Source organism: Syngnathoides biaculeatus, chromosome 17 (genome assembly GCF_019802595.1).
Source record: "Syngnathoides biaculeatus isolate LvHL_M chromosome 17, ASM1980259v1, whole genome shotgun sequence".
NCBI lineage: Eukaryota > Metazoa > Chordata > Actinopteri > Syngnathiformes > Syngnathidae > Syngnathoides > Syngnathoides biaculeatus.
The window spans coordinates 2,879,478-2,898,538 of NC_084656.1; the positions used below are offsets into that span (position 1 = coordinate 2,879,478).

The 19,061-nt window shown below is 39.7% G+C and overlaps 1 protein-coding gene across 3 annotated transcripts in view; it reads left to right on the forward strand.

The window, feature by feature from the left end:
• Nucleotides 1-1,414: 1,414 nt before the first annotated feature.
• Nucleotides 1,415-19,061, forward strand: part of slc38a9 (solute carrier family 38 member 9) — a 51,098-nt gene continuing 33,451 nt past the window's right edge. Inside the window, exons 1-7 of one of the 3 annotated variants that reach the window (XM_061801861.1) lie at nucleotides 1,415-1,591; nucleotides 1,755-1,796; nucleotides 2,479-2,617; nucleotides 9,998-10,127; nucleotides 18,324-18,442; nucleotides 18,535-18,598; nucleotides 18,703-18,796. In XM_061801861.1, coding sequence (XP_061657845.1) covers nucleotides 2,520-2,617; nucleotides 9,998-10,127; nucleotides 18,324-18,442; nucleotides 18,535-18,598; nucleotides 18,703-18,796 — 505 coding nt within the window. In that variant the 5' untranslated portion in view covers nucleotides 1,415-1,591; nucleotides 1,755-1,796; nucleotides 2,479-2,519. The remainder of the gene's footprint in view (nucleotides 1,592-1,754; nucleotides 1,797-2,478; nucleotides 2,618-9,997; nucleotides 10,128-18,323; nucleotides 18,443-18,534; nucleotides 18,599-18,702; nucleotides 18,797-19,061) is intronic. The other 2 variants (XM_061801859.1, XM_061801860.1) reach the window with 2 other exon arrangements.

Below are 19,061 nucleotides of genomic sequence, written 5' to 3' on the forward strand. Positions count from 1 at the left end.
TTATGAAGCAGCTTCAAATGTCTGTGCTTGGAGAGATAGAAATCCTCTTCTCTGAAGTGTTCAGAACAAATAACATCATATCTTGACGGCACCCATCGCTTCTTCGTCACTGCATCAATGCGGTTGATGGCATGCACCCATAATTGCCTACGATGCTTATCTGATGGTATTCTGGAGTAATATAAAAAGTTCAAGATACAATTTCTGTAGCAATGTTGCATACATGTATCTATTAACCCTATCCATCCCTATGTCTAAATGCAGATCCTGCTCAGTTTTTAGTAGTCTTCTGATATATGTAATTTAGTGGTGAGGAAAAACTCAATGGTCTATGGAAGATTTTAATCAACCTACTAACTTATTGCTATTATATAAAAGGATTCAATCATAGACACATTAAATGATTTTAGTAAGGCATATTTAATCTATACCTCTGGGCCTATCCTGTTTTTTCAGTCTTGATTAAAATTTGTTTTTGTTTTGTTTTTTTCCCGACAGTGCAATGACACATATTTTCGTATCCTCTTGACTTTATGGACCTTTGTTAGTCTAAAATGCTGCTTTTATGTTATATTGCAGTATTACTAGCCCTAAGCCTCTAAGTAGAAGCCAATTTAAAATTAAAAGTGCAGGCAAGTGTGAAACTCTCAATGTGACAACTGTACAAGAGGAGGCCTTCAGTCGACTTAATTACTAACGTTAGAAAGTTGAGTAGACCTGGTCTTGCTGGCAAAATTCCATGCCACTGTAATATCCAACTTATTTTTTTGTCACTTTGCTACCACTGGCTTTTCCATCGTGGGCCCATGTACGACTTCTAAATATTAGTATTACTGACGTTTGGCCTACGTGGCCTAGGAGTACAGCCCCGAGCGTAAGGTGGTAAACTACACACAAGTCTACTGATGAGCCTAACGTTCCCTAGGTCTAAAAGTTATCAATCATTAAATAACACTAACTGATACTAGTTACACTGCCAAAGCTTACACTGGAGCTAATAATAAAAAGTAGTCACTCATAAATTTCAGAATAACTAATGTTATTCATGCTTCAAGCTTAAGCCTACGGCTTTATGAAGGTTAGACTTAAACACACTTACAGGTGAAAAGTTACTTTGCGACCGTCTGCACGGTTTTGACAGCCAACAGCGCAACAGGAATTAACCATACTGACACAAAAAAAAAGATAGACCTGACGTATTCAAATTAAAATTGATGTTATCATGTTTCACAATGTACAACTGTTAACTTTCAAGTGAAACACGTAGAACCAAAATCAATGTTTTTAAAACCTAAAAAGAAGACGAAGAAGAAGAAGAAGACGAAGAAGAAGAAGACGACGACGAAGAAGAAGACGACGACGACGACGAAGAAGAAAAAAGGTGGTGGATAAAAAGAATGAAAGTAATTGGACGGAAGTCAAGAGTGACACAATCACAACAGATGTTTTTTGACGGTCAGGAAGGATACTTAGAGTTTCCACGACCGTGTGTGATATGCTGGATTTTGTCAAGGTTACCACGTTCTGACACCTCTTAATCTAGACAAACTGAAGATACCGGCTGGGAAGGATCTTATCACTGTAAACATTGGTACGTTTTCTTTTTTTCTAAATATGATGACTGACAAGGATGACACTGGATATGTGAGGATTAGCGGGTTGCAAAATCAAATGGATGGATGGATGTTTTCTTTTTATTTAATGAGTTATGTTTTTGTAGATGCAAAAGAAGTTTATTGGTTTTTCTCTCTCAGACTTTCTATAAAACTGAAGGGCAGCGGTCATTGGGAGTTTCAGTAAGTGAGCAATTCGACAGTTTTTTTTTTATTGTCACGTGAGTTGGCTGCCCTGTGTCAGCTCCGCTGTTTTGACACGATTGCACTGATTTGATCAAGTATAGATTTGTCTTGCTGGTGTGAATTTTTTTTACGAATTAGTTGCGATGCATTGAAACAAGGCATCATTCCATTTGCACATATATAAATCTATATCTATGAATGGATTCAGTGCATTGTGATTTTTTTTCACATTAAAAAAGCTGAAATACATAAACACGGTAATTGGAGTATATGGTATATATCTTTGCGTTAAAAATAATTAAAAGGCAGTCATTAAAACTAGTAATACAATGTACAAAGTGCACAACAGTGTGCATTACTGTATATTTATGAAAATAAAAGTATCAGACTATGGGAAAGGCTTATTTTAATGTAGCTTTTTTTGTACATGAGTTGTCTTATTTGAAGTAATGTATATCACGCTACAATTACAATCAGTGATATTCCTTGTGAGTGTATAATCGTTATACAAAACCAATGGTAGAAATAATTGTGACAGAAATTCATATAGATCTCAAATACTGAAAAAAGAAGCTTTTTCATGACTGTTCAGCACTAACGTTGTTTGATTGGCTGTGATAATATTTTACAAAACAATTCCTTGCAGCCAGTTGTTAACTTTCTTAAACATTGACCCCAGTCAGGTGATGGCAGTTGTCAGAACCTAGCTGAGTGACTGTCATGGAGAACATCTGCCGGCCTCTGCTGAGCTCAGAGCAGGCTGGGGAGAACTTCTCGCACAGAGGCTCCACAGACTCACTGGACGCTAGAGCTAAAAGGTATTTCTCAGTGAACCGCAACCTATCAATATCCACTTATCACCAGCACTGTACTTTCTCCTTTGTGACAGAATAATCATACGTTTGTTCTGAATAAAACCACATACATTTTCCTCTCTCGATAGACACCATAACTGAGGTATACATTTGGAAGTTGCGTAACATATTCTCAGTTTGTCATATGACTGAAGGGTGACTTGTCACAAAGTGCCAACATTGAGGCTGATACTCTCAATTAGTCTTAATTTGTGTGTGTAAATGACACACAACCATAACCATCATACAGATGAACCATAAAATACAATATATTGCTAGTATGGATGTTGATGTAGAGCAATAGTCTGGAGTTTCTGGACACAAGTAGAGAGTTTTAAAATTTGTACTTAACACCTATAACTTGTATTCATACACAGCTATGGGAAGTTAAGGGACGTACATACAGTCTTCTGCTTAATCACAATTCCTCAGGGTTTCATTATTCTTATCATTGTGTATTAATAATATATATTAGTCACATGAAATTCATTACATTTTTGCCAATTAATCACAGTAGTTTAATTTAATGTACATTTCCAATTACTAATATACAGTGGAAATAAAGTCTACACCCTCTGTGTTTAAATACTGTTTTTTTGTGATATTAATTAAGATTAAAAAAACTTTTCCACTATTCAAGTGACCTTACCTGTACAACTTAATTGCAAAACCCAAAGAATTCACACAGTTTATTTGGTTCTATTTTTTTTTTTTTTACCCAACCACCTCTGACTCTTTCACCAATAGCTTTGTCGGGATAAAAACAGGCAATCCAGTTTATGTAAAAATCTTTGTGGAAAAGGATTGGATCATCGCTACGTGAATGGGAACGAACATGCACTTCTGTGTTAGCAACACTGCTTAACTAAGTACAGTTGCCATTTTCTTTTCAACTATTATTCAGTTATTAAATGAATAAGAATATTCTTTGGCATAAATCATTCAATAATTAGTAGATTAATTTATGCGTTAATAGCTTGTAGTATTAAAACATGAATTTAAGTGGATCCGAGCAGCTTCATTTGAAGGTGAAAATGTTCTGCTATTGTATTTCAGCAGGAGAATCTTTAGACTGCCATGTCAGCTCACACAGAGTATTTCCTTATCACCTAGCAGATGTCCTGTCATTCATTTGAATGAGCTCAGCAGTTTTCAGAATCAGTGCGTCACTTGAAGTTATCGTATCACTTTAAGGATATAGTACTTCTATGCAAAACAATAGCGGTCAGACAATCTGTGCTGCCATCAGCAGGATAGTGCATTTGACAGTGAGCCATTCAACACTACGCCTCAAAACACTTTCACAGAACTCTGTTTAGGATAAAACAATTATTAATTAATTGTAGTTTTTTTTCCTTTATGTTGTTAATGTATTTATCGTAATTAATTCATAGTTTCCTTACGGCCATGCAACCCTGAGAACGCCCAATCTCGTCAGATCGCGGAAGCTAAGCGAGTTTGACCCCAGTTAGTACTTGGATGGGAGACCGCCCGAGAATACCAGGTGCTGTAAATTTCTCTCCCCGGCTAAATGCTGAGGGATTGCGTCAGGAAGGGGATCTGGCGTAAAATTGTGCCAAACAAGTATGGTTCATCTAAAATGACACGCTGTGGCGACCTCTAACGGTACAAGCTGAAAGGGAAAAAAAGAAGAAGAAGAAGTAATTAATTCATAGTTTTAGGACTGGTTCATTTCACTGCATGATAGACAGGTACAGGAAGACTGAGTATACAACAAATAAAAATCTAAATGTAATAAGGAGACACGAAGAAATACATAATTAAATATGGTCATTACAGCATTGCTAACGCGTGACTACAGTGTATACTCCTCAATGAAAGCCACAAGTTGCCCAGATCATGATTCAGACAGTCTTATGGGATATATTTATTTAGGTTGATCTGCAATCAGGACAAAAACGTCAAGTCAATATAGAAGCAGAGGCAAACAATAGACTCAGACAACTCAAGCTCCTGTTCATGACTGTGCCTGTGTGATATTTCTTATTGTGTTTGCCAAAAAAAAAATCAGCCATTTTCTTCAAATTGTACATCCCGGAATTTACATAACATGCTGTCACTAATGTGCTTTCTGCCACCTCATCAATCACAAATTTTTGAGCAGTCGCTCTAGAATTTTAATCCAGTTAGCTATTTCACAATGGCTGACTAACTTTCTAAACATCTCCTCCCATTAAGTCACATAAATGTGTCAATACAATGTTGGCCATTTGAAAAAAACATTAATAAAAATATATATATTCTTGTGCAGAGTATACCTTAATTGAAGTTGAAAATTTCAACCCAGTCCTTTTTTTTCATGGCAACCATCACCCCAAACTCCCAAAATGTAAGCTTTACTCGAGTCGATTATATATAATAATATTATTCAATTCATTGCTTTAATTTATGAAGAAATATATGTCTCAGCTAGGCATAAGACTTTATCACGGTCTGATAATATGATAACCTTGAGCAAAAATACCAGATTTTTCAGAGTATCACAGTATTTAAGTTCCAGCCCTAAATGCTATTATTTTGAAAAAACATGGCCATACAATTAACTTTTTTTCCATTGAACAATCTATTTTTATTTTTAAATAAAAAAGACCTTTTTTTATAAAAAGTATTGTATTAATGGTAGAATGTTTGGTACATTAATAAAATGTTGAGATTAAATAAATTTTAATTATTATTTCCTAAAAAGTTCATCACTTTGAACATTAAATATGTTGTCTTTGGAGTGTATTCAATTAAATATAGGTTGAACACGATTTGCAAATCATTGTAGTCTGTTTTTGTTGGACACGTCGCAACTTCATTAAAATTCGGTTCGTACAAACAAAATGAACATTTCCATCCAGATAACTTGTCTACAAATAAGATTGAGAAATATGACATGCCTCAAGCTTTGAGGCGCTGCTCTTTTATTTTATTCTTCGTTTCTTCTGTTTGTCTGGAAAGGATCTGCCCTGTTTTGGATAAGATTCTCTGAAAAGGGACTTTTGGGAACAGTTCCATCAGACATGCTGCTACCATTGTTAACTTTTCTTATTTTTCCCCAAATTTGTTGTTGTATTGTTAAAATTCAATTGTTACCTTTTTCTGCTGGTGTCACAGTTTCCTTTTTAGTGAGTTTGTCTCCCGTAACCCCCTCTGGCTCCTGCTAGCGTGTGTGGTTGCACTGCCCCCTCTCCTTCACCTCAAACTGTGAAGAGAAAAAAGTAAGCTAGCTTCTTCTTTGGCGGCATGGTGGCGCAGCTGGAAAGTGTTGCCCCCCACAGTTCTAAGGACCTAGGTGCAATCGGAGCCCTCCCTGTTTGGAGTTTGCATGTTCTCCCCGTGTCTGTGTGGGTTTTCTCTGGGGACTCCGTTTCCTCCCACATCCCAAAAACATGCAACATTAATTGAACACTGTAAATTGCCTGTAGGTGTGATTCTGAGTGCTGTTTGTCTAAATGTGCCCTGTGATTAGCTAGCAACCAGTTCAGGGTGTACCCCGCCTCCTTCCCTTTGACAGCTGGCATAGGCTCCAGCACTCCCGCAACCCCTGTGAGGATAAGCGGTTAAGCAAATGGATAGATTTTCTTATGTAAATCTAAGAAGTTGATTGTTTACCGCAGTGGTCTCAAACCGGCAGCGTGCACCCTATAAGACTCTATTTTGTGGCCCCCACCTTAATATGAAAGTTTGTTAATGCGGCCCTCCAATTTTATATGAATGGGACTTTTAGTGTTGTGTGTGGAACGGACGACCCTACCAATCATGGTTGCGTATATGGCTCTCGGGGGCGTAATATTGACCGAGTTTGATACAAGCAATGACACATTTTTCAATGAGTGAAAGTGAAAGCAGCATTGCCAAGGAGAATTTTATCAGTAGTTTTGCACACAACTCTTTTACACCAGGGTCCTTGTTAATCTTTTGTTAAAAAAATTAAAAAGATGTTTGAGATGAGTGGATTTAATTTTTTTTTTATATACATTTCCAACGGCCACAGGGTAAATTGAGTTTAAGATCCCTGGTTTACTGCATGATAGTTTCAGCTTTGGAAGCAGTTAATCATATTTCCATATTATTCTCTGCGTTTTACCCATCACAGTTACACACATTTGTTAGTTGAACACATCAGAGCAGGGGGTAGCTGAAAAGCTAATTACTGATAATTGACAGTGTTGCGGTATATGAAACTGACTTTTCAAAGTGGGGGTATACATTCAACACAGCAATCTGTCCATCCCTACTCATACAGGGTTTAACAATCTTATTTTGATTCATGATTGTGCAGCTTTATTGCTATTCATTTGTTAATTTTGTCAAAATGATGAATGTGTAATGTCCAAAGAAAATGTCTAGGCCTCTTTAAGAAACCCTCGCTTCGCTATAATGACATTTCCTGCACTCTTTGACGATTGTGTCATTTTCAAAAGAGACAAAGTATTGAAGAAAAGCTACAGGGATGAAATTTGGTTACAAATGTTTTGACCAAGTTAAACTTTAAAAATGGAACATCGCTGATATTTTTACATTAGAAAAAGGAGATACAGATGCCATTATGCAGCGTTGTCTTTTTACCACACTGACTCCCATTATAAATATTTTCAGTATCCTGTAAAGCTGATTTATTACAATGCTTCTGCCATTATTAGTTTATCAGTGTTTTCATGCGAAAAATATTTTGTAAAACATTTTTGCCTGAAAATAAACTTTCTAACCACTAAGTGGCGCCAGAGAATAAGACACAATTTTCAGCCCTTGGGTGCTCCAGGTGGACTTTTCAAATTTTGTTTAGAAACACAAAATATCCAAATTCAATCACCAGTGCGCATGTGTTTGGGACCATTTTGCACATTTTTTTGCTACAGCTAAAGTTTTATTCCACCACAATACTTACAAAATCTTAGTATCTGGATAGCTGATGAGTATATTTTCTGTATGTTTATTTTCAAACATGTTTGTAATGTTCCTTCTTTATGGCTTCACTCGTCAGTGCGTGTGCAATGGCACGATTAGGTGATAACAAACGGTTTTGTATAAGACATTACTACAAACAGTACTATCTTGTCAGCAAGTTTGACAGGGTCTTCTTTAAGCCCCGGATGAGAAAATTTAGCTCCTAGAGGTTTTTACTTAAGAACCGTCAGATTTATATATACAGTATATCGAGGGTGTCCCCCACAAATGTATACACACTTAAAAGAAGTGTAAACTTAATATAATTTGAATAATTTTTAACTTGTAAAATAATTTACAAATGTCATTTTTAAAGTGTGTCTATACATTTTTTGTGGGGACACCCTGTGTTTATGTATGTATGTGTGTGTGTACGTGTATATGTGTGTAAATATATTTTATTATTTATTATATATTTTTTATTTTGGCATATTTGCAGGTATGGTCATAATACTTTTATTCCCTTAGACCTGACATATATAATGTATGTATATCATCAGCTGTAGCGCTATTTATATATTGGGCAGACGTATCTCAGAATCAGCTTTAATGGCCAAGTATGTAACAATACGGAATTTGTCTCCGGCAGTCGTTGCAGCCCTGGTACGACATTCATGTTGAGTATGGAGAAGAAGAACAAACAAACTAACAAGAATGAAGAACAATAAACATTCGATTAAGAGGGAACTATTCCTTATAAGAGTCATAGTTGTCCCAAGATGCTGAGCCTTCTTGTATTTAGAGCAGTTATTAATTTAGGCTTATACAGAGTACCCTTACCCGTTTCTGGTTCACAGTTATTGACCAGTGCAATTCCAATTGTGCAAACGGTGCAGTTTAAGGTGACGAATTGTGCAATACAGTAAACCCTGTCTACTTTGCGGCTCACCAATCGCGGATTCAGTGCATCGCGGATTTCCGGACCCCCCCCCCCCCCCCAAAAAAAAAAAAAAGTCCCATATGTGCTATGTCCTAATGCGCCATCCGCGGTGTGATGACATAGACCAATGAAGCAAAAAAAAAACAAAAAAAAAAAAAAAACAGCATCATACATTAGTACAGTACTGTAGCAGGAAGCCGCATTGATGGGTGTAATCCGGAATCCCCAGCAAGACGACATGGATCAATGAAGCAAAATAAATAAATAAAAACCTTATACCAGCATACATTAGTACAGTACTGTAGTGGGAAACCGCATTAATAGGGTATAATGGACCAATGAAATGAAAAATAACACGGTTTTTCACTTTTTGCGGCTGGGTCTTGTACCAATTAACGGCAAAAAATGAGGGATTACTGTAGTCTAGATTTATATTTTACAAGTACAAATACTAATTGGACCAGCAAAATGGGAAGGTGTGTCCCAACCATGGCATGAGGCAGAAAATAATAGCTTTGCTCATCAAGAATTTAAAGACTTAATTGCAAGAGGGAAACAAATGTTTGAATGCTTGCTAGTTTTGATTTGCATTGATGGGTAGCGCTTACCCAATAGAAGGAGCCTTTGGACATAGCCCATAGCAATAATATAGCTCACATAGCATTCACACAGCATTCCAAGACCATTAAAAATGTGTACTGACCGATTCTCCACTGGATGAACAAGTGGTCCTTTCATGTAAATTGGTATGTAACACGTCTTCGTCCAAACAAAAAACGTCGTATCTATCTGAGGAAGTTATGCAGGCGTTCATGGTGATCCAAGTTAATTTCGATATGCTCCATTTTTTTTGTTCGACCTTTTCAAACTCACGACAACGCTGGCATTCCGCCACAGTTGGTATTGGGTCACAAAGAGAACACAAACACCAGTCATAGGAAACGATTCTGTCTGGGAGATCTCCGACGTCCATATTTTTCGACTGTTGAAATGGTTTGTCACACCCCTCTCCAACACGTCAAGTTCCACCTTTGCGTATTCTGGCTCAAATGCTTATGCTTGAACATTGAACTTAGTTATTTTCGTTTTGTTTGTAATTATTTTTCACAAAAATCGGCCACAAAATGCCAGATAGTGGACGTTGTCTGTTTGGTGAAATGTATCCATCCACAAGCAATGGGGGGTCAGAACAGGAAGCACTGCAGGCGTGGCAAACTCTGATTGGCTGTCAGTTTTACAGCCGGGGTTATTTGAATGTCTGAGCAAGAGAGGTATTTTGATAATACTTTTCTAATTTATAGATGTTTCTAGGTGAAATCTGTGGATAATTTTGGCATTAAAAGAAACATTCCACCCTCATCTACTAACTTTTAATTTGTGCTCCGATTCTAATTATTTTCGACAAAATTCTTCATTAACCTTTCACAAAGTTGAAATTGGTTTTGTTTTTTGTAAACCTGCTCCCAAACAACCAACTAAAATAAACCTCAGTGTTTATTCACTACTTCCAGACCTTTTCACGTGGAGCCTAGAAACATCGTAGATGATGAACCGCAGGAGCGTGTGTCAGCCGAGGCTGCCATCCTCAATAGCAGAGTGCAATACTACAGCAAACTAACTGGCTCTTCTGACAGGCTACTGGTAAGTCTTACCACCATGCAGTTAAATAGTTGAATAATCATCGCGGATCCAACCAAACACAAGGAACAGGCTAATTTCTCAAGTCTTCTTCAAACATGAGACGACCATTCATGATTATGATATTCTCTTATAAATACATATCTATACTTAAAGGTTAAGTGTCATGAAATGGATGATTTTTGGTATATTATGAATGAAAAACCCACAGCCAACATGGTCCCATGTGTTTTTTCACCACAAAACAGGATTTTGATGTATACAGCTTTTTGTAACTCCCGCCATAAAAATCCTCTCGAGGGATTCGTTTTCGAGAAGAAGCTAGAAGTGACTTAAAGGACAGGGGCGCCCCCCTAGTGGACTCATTTGTTTCCATTAGTTTTACCTCCGTGAAGGTAGCTCGTTGTTCCCTCGTGTTAGCCAAAATGCCGGCTCATTGCATTGCTGGACATTGCTTGAACATTTGGGAGAATGGAATTACTCTTCATAAGTTTGAAAGAGACCCTGTTCATTGTGAAAAATGGATTGCATGGGTGCAGAGGACGAGAGCTTCGTGGGTTCCAAATAACAGGTAGGTGTGTATACAGCTACTAAAAAAAAAATACCAATAGTTGGGGGCGGACCACGTAATCTGTCTCACTCATAACGTAACAATAGATCCGCGTATGAAATGTGTCGATGTGCACGTTGCCCAGCCAACAATGTCTCACTCAGCCTCGTCTCGATAGTGTTCATCGCGTACTGCGGCGTCTGTGAACACCCCCCTAAAGCAGCACCGCTAGGCTCTGTCATAAGCCACACTGTCCGGCTGCGATGAGCCGCAATGGCTCATCTCCGCCGCGGAAGTGGATCGGACGGGGATGCGATTTGGCCGTGATTGCATAACATCTGAATATGGCTCGAAACAATAGTGTAATATTGCCCTGAGGACTCGAAACAATAGTGTAATATTGCCCCGGTAACTTCACTCGGTTGTGTGGTGTTGTCCTTTTAGAAAAGAGCTTCCGTGTCAGAAGGGGCGGCGGAAAAATGCGAATATCTCTGTTGTTCGGCTTCCATAGTAGCAGGCACTCCGCGTTTTCAACGGCGGAAGTGATGATGACGTCAAGAACAGAGGATGCGACTAATATGGCGACTACTTTGATGTCGAGGAACACTCAATTGCGCAATTTTGCGCATGGACAATGCACGATCTGCTCACATTTATTTTTTCGTATAGACATTGAAGCGAATACTGTTATACGTATTTTTCATTACAATATTGATTTTAGAATGTTTATAGGAAGTATAGTCCCACTTTAATATTATTTATGTTACTGATGGCTTTGTTTAGAGTGTATGTGGAAAAGATTGGAGTACCATGAGACCAAGCTCTACTGTCCTAAAGGCACTTCCACACTGCACTTGGTTTCGCAATAGGCACTCATGTGTATCCTGTTAATCACAATTTGTGTCTGGAAACATTTTTAATGCAGACCTACGGGGGCACAAGCCAGTGCAATCTGTAGGCCGGTCCCAAGCCAGGATAAATGCAGATGTTTGCATCAGGAAGGAAATCCGGCTTAAAACATTGCCAAACTAATATAAGCATTCATCAAAAGAATCCCATACCGGATCAGCCGTGGCCCGGGATAACAACGCCCGCTCCCAGCACCGTTAACCTGCAGAGCATCGGTGGAAATTCAGCTTCTGTGGGTCGAAGACAAAGAAGAGGAGGAATGCGGAGTCTTCAGCAGAAAAAGAAGAGGAAAGCACAGAGCCTATAACTGAATGTAGGGACCTTGAATGTTGGGATGACAGGAAAAGCACAGGAATTGGTTGACATGATGATTAGGAGAAAGGTTGGTATATTGTGCATCCAAGAGAGCTGGTGGAAAGGTGCTAAGGCTAGAAGTTTAGGGAGAGGGTTTAAATTATTTTACAATGGAGTTGATGGAAAGAGAAATGGAGTAGGGGTTACTTTAAAGGAAGGGTGGCTAAGAATGTTTTGGAGTTAAAAACAGTATCAGATCGAGTGATGAGGCTGAAATTTGAAATTGAGGGTGTAATGTTTAATGTGATTAGCGGCTATGCCCCACAGGTAGGATGTGACCTAGTGTTAAAAAAGAAATGTAAACACTTTTTTTCAGAAGAGGTAGGAGGATAGAGTGACCTACAAGATGGGAGGTAGAAGCATGCAGGTGGATTATATTTTGTGCAGGTGGTGTAATCTGAAGGAGGTTACTGACTGTATGGGAGTGGTAGGGGAGAGTGAAGCTCAACAGCATAGGATGGTGATGTGTAGGATGACTGGTGGTGGGGAGGAAGATTAAGAAGACAAAGGTGGAGCAGAGAACCATGTGGTCGAAGGTGAGAAAGGAGAAATAGTGTAGGTTATACGGGCTCTCGATTGACAGGAGATACTGCGGAAGACTGAACTACTACAGCCAAAGTAATCATAGAGACAGGCAGGAGAGTACTTGCCGTGTCTTCTGGTGAGAAAGGGGAGAAGGAGACTTGGTGGTGGAACCCCAAAATACAGGAACTCATACAAGGAAAGAGATTAGCAAAGAAGAAGTGGGACAGTGAGAGGACTGAGGAGAGGCGAAAGGAGTACATCGAGATGCGACGTAGGGGAAAGGTAGAGGTGGCAAAGGCTAAACAAGAGGCATATGAAGACATGTACACCAGGTTGGACACGAAAGAATTATTGCTTGTTCAAAGTTATTCTGCACTTTTGTTAAAAAAAGGTTTACCAGGCTGGGGGCCGAGTCGCTACAGATACGGCAACGGACTCCCAGCCTAGCATACTCTACTAGGCAAAAGCATACATTTTAAGCAAAAAATAAATATATTTCTTGAATGATTTAATTGTTTGGTAAACCAGGCATTGTGGGCTCATATCCCACTGGGGCCTCCACTCCCTGAGAAGGGTTGCGTCAGGAAGGGGATCCGGCGTAAAAATTGTGCCAAACATATATGTGCGTTCATCTGAGATGACACGCTGTGGCGACCCCGAAAGGGACAACAACAACAATTTAAACTATACATGTATTTCTATTATGCAGTTTATTATCAGGAAAAGCTAAAAGAATCGCTTAAAAAAAACATTTTTTAGCCTTGGAATGCATTATTTCATTTTCCATTCATTGTAATGGGAAAACGTGCTTCGGTTTTCAAACGTTTTGGTTTTCAACCGGCCTTCTAGAACGAATTGTGTTCGAGAACCAAGGCACCACTGTACTTTGTTGCTGGATCTGTTCTCAATCAAGAACAAATCCCACATAGTGATGGACCCACTCAGAAGTTTTCAATACAAATACCAATATTTAAATAAATGACCCCTGGTTTTACACAAACTAGCATTCATTAAATATGATTGAAAAAAAACTTTAGGACAGGGAGTTGTGTCTTCCGTACGTGGAAGCATATTGCTGCCACATGCTTACCTTCGTAAAACTCTTTGTGACACTTTTTTTTTTTTTTAAATGCGGATTGTTCTCGAATGAGTCAACCTGGCATTATAAATACTTCTTGATGATTTGAGATTGAGAAGAATAATTCCTACCTGAAATGATTGCTAAACGGGCATGTTTATTTCGTTGAGCACCATCCATCCCGTTTAGTTGCCGAAATCCATTGACCTTTTCTCGTCGTATTCCAGAGAAAGATATCTTTGAAGAACTGTCTCATCTCATGTGACAACCAACACTACAATAGGTCTCGGGCATTGTGAAAAATCTCCTTCCATTCAACGACTCCCGCACTGCCGAGCAGCAAGGTTTGACTGGCAATATGGCGCTGTGTAAACTGTCAAGCTTTATAGAGGAATAAAGTTGATGATCCACACAATGAAGTGGAGGGTAGACTCAGGACAGAAGTAAGTATCTGCGAGCAACAGTATGATTTCATGCCTCGAAAGAGTACCACAGATGCATTATTTGCCCTGAGGATCTTCTTCTTTTCCTTTTGGCTTGTCCCGTTAGGGGTTGCCACAGCGTGTCATCTTTTTCCATCTTAGCCTATCTTCTGCATCTTCCTCTCTAACCCCAACTGCCCTCATGTCTTCCCTCAACACACATCCATAAACCTTTTTGGTCTTCTTCTCGCTCTTTTGCCTGGCAGCTCTATCCTCAGCACCCTTCCACCAATATACTCATTCTCTCGCCTCTGAACATGTCCAAACCATCGAAGTCTGCTCTCTCAAATCTTGTCTCCAAAACATCCAACTTTGGCTGTCCCTCTGATGAGCTCATTTCTAATCCTATCCAACCTGCTCACTCCGAGCGAGAACCTCAACATCTTCATTTCTGCTACCTCCAGTTCAGGCAAATAATGCATCTGTGGTACTCTTTCTAGGCATGAAACCATACTGTTGCTCGCAGATACTTAATTCTGTCCCAAGTCTAGCCTCCACTACTCTTTCCCATAACTTCATTGTGTGGCTCATCAACTTTAGTCCTCTATAATTCCCACAGCTCTGAATATGGCCTTTGTTCTTAAAAATGGGAACTAGAACACTTTTCCTAGGCATCTTTTCGCCCGCTAGTATTCTGTTGAATAAGTTGGTCAAAAACTCCACAGCCATCTCTCCAAATTGCTTCCATACCTCCACCGGTATGTCATCAGGACCAACTGCCTTTCCATTTTTTCATCCTTTGTAGTGCCTTTCTGACTTCCCCTTTACTCATCATTGGCACTTCCTGGTCCTTCACACTTACCTCTTCTATTCTTCCTCTAATTTTGTTGTTCATCAACTTCTCAAAGTATTCTTTCCATCTATTTAACACACTACTAGCACCACTCAACACATTTTCATCAATATCCTTAATCACACTGAACTGCTGCACATCGTTCCCATCTCTATCCCTCTGTCTGGCCAACCTGTAGAGATCCTTTTCTCTTTCTTTCGTGTCCAACCTGGTGTACATGTCTTCATATGCCTCTTGTTTAGCCTTTGCCACCTCTACCTTTCCCCTACGTCGCATCTCGATGTACTCCTTTCGCCTCTCCTCAGTCCTCTCAGTGTCCCACTTCTTCGCAAATCTCTTTCCTTGTATGACTCCCTATATTTTGGGGTTCCAACACCAAGTCTCCTTCTCCCCTTTCCTACCAGAAGATACACCAAGTACTCTCCTGCCTGTGTCTCTGATTACCTTGGCTGTCGTAGTCCAGTCTTCCGGGAGCTTCTGCTGTCCATCGAGAGCCTGTCTCACCTCTTTCCGAAAGGCCGCACAACATTCTTCCTTTCTCAACTTCCACGACATGGTTCTCAGCTCTACCTTTGTCTTCTTAATCTTCCTACCTATTACCAGAGTCATCCTACACACCACCATCCTATGCTGTCAAGTTACACTCTCCCCTACCACTACTTTACAGTCAGTAATCTCCTTCAGATTACATCGTCTGCACAAAATATAATCCACCTGCGTGCTTCTACCTCCGTTCTTGTAGGTCACTAGGTCATGTTCCTCCCTCTTCTGGAAATAAGTTATTACTACAGCCATCTCCATCCTTTTTGCAAAGTCCACCACCATCTGTCCCTCGAAGTTCCTTTCCTGGATGCTGTACTTACCCATCACTTCTTCATCGCCCCTGTTTCCTTTACCAATATGTCCATTACAATCTGCACCAATCACAACTCTCTCGCTGTCTGGGATGCTCAGAACTACTTCATCTAGTTCCTTCCAGAATTTCTCTTTCAACTCGAGGTCACATCCTACCTGCTCAATTTCAAATTTTAGTCTCATCACTCGATCTGATACTCTTTCCACCTCCAAGACATTCTTAGCCAGTTTTTCCTTTAAAATAACCCCTACTCCATTTCTCTTCCCATCTACTCCGTGGTAGAATAATTTAAACCCTGCTCCTAAACTTCTAGCCTTACTACGTTTCCACCTGCTCTCTTGGATACACAGTACATCAACCTTTCTCCTAATCATCATGTCAACCAACTCCTGGGCTTTTCCTGTTATAGTCCCAACATTCAAAGTCCCTACACTTAGTCGTAGGATCTGTGCATTCCTCTTTTTCTTCTGACGACAGATCCGGTTTCCTCCTCTTCTTTGAATTTGCCTTGAGGATGCGAGGTTAAAAGTGCAGAGATGTTCAGAAGTAGCTACATTGTGTCTTTGTGGATCTAGAGAAAGTCTATGACAGAGTTCGAAGAGAGGAGCTGTGGTACTGCATCCGTAAGTCTGGTGTGGTGGAGACGTATGTTAGAATAGTACAGGACATGTATGAGTGCAGCAGAACAGTGGTGAGGTGTGCTGTAGGTGTGATAGAAGAATTTAAGGTGGAGGTGGGACTCCATCGGGGATCAGCTCTGAGCCCCTTCCTATATACGGTGGTAATGGATAGGGTGACAGATGAGGTTAGACTGGAATCCCCTTGTACAATAATGTTCGGAGATAACATTGTGAAAGTAGGGAGCAGGTGGAGGAAAAATTAGAAAGATTGAGGTATTTACTGAAAAGGAAAAGAATGAAGATAAACTGAAGGTAAACAGAATATAGTGAAGAAAACAAGTATTTGAACACCGTGCTATATTGCAAGTGCATGTCCACTGTGAGAGATAATCTAAAAAGAAAAATCCAGAAATCACAATGTATGATTTTTTTTTTTTGACAATTTCTGTGATACAGCTACAAATAAGTATTTGAACACCTGTCTATCAGCTACAATTCTGACACTCAAAGACCTGTTAGCCATTAAAAGTCCACCTCCACTACATCCTGAATCAGATGCACCTAATGTGAGGTCGTTAGTTAAGTTTGCCACTGACCACTTGGATAATACAGATGAGTCATGGGAGAAGGTTTTGTGGTCAGTTGAGACCAAAATGGAACTTTTTGGTCATTATTCCACGAACTATGTTTGGAGGAAGACGATTTGAGTTCCATCTCAAGAACACCATCCCTACTGTGAAGCATGAGGTTGGTAGCTTCATGCTTTAGGGGTGCTTTTCTGCACATGGGACACGACAACTGCACTCTATTAAGCTGTATCACACAAATAAATTGTTTAAAAAAATCATACATTGTGATTTTTGGATTTTTCTTTTTAGATTCTCTCTCTCACAGTGGATATGCACCTGCGATGAAAATTTCAGACCCCTCCATGATTTCCAAGTGGAAGAACTTGCAATATTGCAGGGTGTTCAAACGCTCATTTTCTTCACTGTATGTCTGTAAATGAGGGGTGGCGGGAGAAGAGTGAGGGTCCAGGGGAACCATGGGATGACCCATTTCACACTGGAGCGAAAGTTTTGCAGCTGGCCTCGGAACGCCTTGGGATCCTCCCGGAAGAGCTGGATGAAGTGGCTGGGGAGAGGGAAGTTTGGGCATCCCTGGTAAAACTACTGCCCCCGTGAGCCGACCTGGGATGCTTGGTTGTAAAAGTAGTACAATAAAAACTGGGCATGGCCTGGCCACTGCCATGGGCGGCGCTTCTTGTGGGGCGGCGTGGCCTGGCCTCTGCTCTGGGCGGTGCCACCTGACAGCTGTCACAGCTGTGTTGCATTCGAGACACTAATTGACCAAGCACTTGAGTGGTGAATGTGTCACCGGCATTTGCCAGTTCGTTGCATATGTATCACCGGATTATAGGTTACTCCGCTACTGTACATAAGTTGCAAGTTTAGTGTATAGCAACCCTTTGTCACAGCGAGCCTGTGCCACCATAGTCAAGTCACGTTTTTGTTCATGTTTCCAAGTTTTGCCTTGTAGCCACTGAACCTCGATTCATGTTTTTGGACCCTGCCTTAGCGTAGCATTTTTGTGCCTCTGCCTTCTTGGACTGCTTAAAGTATGTTTGACCTGAGTTGGGAATAAAACCTTTCTAAACATTATGCCTTTGCCTGGGAGTCCTGCATTTCGGTCCGCCCCCATGCTGCTGACCCACGACAAATAATTGTGCTTACTATCTAAAATTATCACATCAAAATAATCGTGATTAGCATTTTGGCCATAATCATGCAGCTCTAAAATGCGGGATGAGAAATATTTTAACTGCAAGGTATTGCAATTTACCCTGTTTTGAAATTGCAGTTGTAATAATGCAATGTTGTTTCTCAAGCTTTCTCTTAAAAGTACAATTATATGTAACTAAGGTGTGAGTATTGTATGTTAATTTTTAATATTTAGTAGTATTTTAGTATTACGAAGGTCAGTTAATTTCCATTATATTGATTATAGAAAAAAAAAATCTGTCTTTCTCTAGAGTCCACCCAACCATGTGATCCCCCGGACAGAGGAGCTCTACATCTACAGTCCACTGGGGACAGCTTTTAAGGTGTCAGGAAAAGACCATACGACTAAAAACCCCAGTATCATCACCATGTAAGGCCTGTCAGTATATTTTTCTTGATTGAACAATTACTTTCCAAGCTGATGTTATTATATTGGTGTGTTTCTTTTGGGTCGTCTTGCAGATTTGCAATATGGAACACGATGATGGGCACATCCATACTCAGTATACCTTGGGGTATAAAGCAGGTGAAAATTTTGTTTTACACATTTTAAGCACCATACATTTACTGTACCTCTGACATGTTAAAAATGTCAAATCAATAGAAAGAATTTCTGTTTTTCCCCTTCAGGCTGGTTTCTCTCTTGGGATCCTCATCCTTATCTTCACAGGCTTAGTTATGCTGTATTGTTGTTACATTGTCCTCAAATCACCAAAGGCAATACGTAAGTTCAAACTTATTCTGTTTCACAATTTGAAGTACTACTTCATCTGTGCAGTTCAACTTTGCAGTGGTAAATTTTCTCCTATCTAATCATTGGTTTTGGAAATGCTAGAATTGAGACACGCAGCTCTTGTGGCAGAGAAGATCGGATCAATTCTCAAAATAAAAGACATTTAGAGTAGATGTAGAGTACAATTCCCTTTTATCCTGTTGGATTTCAATATGAAGCTTGTGAGGCGTCAAACTTTTTTGCATCGATCGCCAAT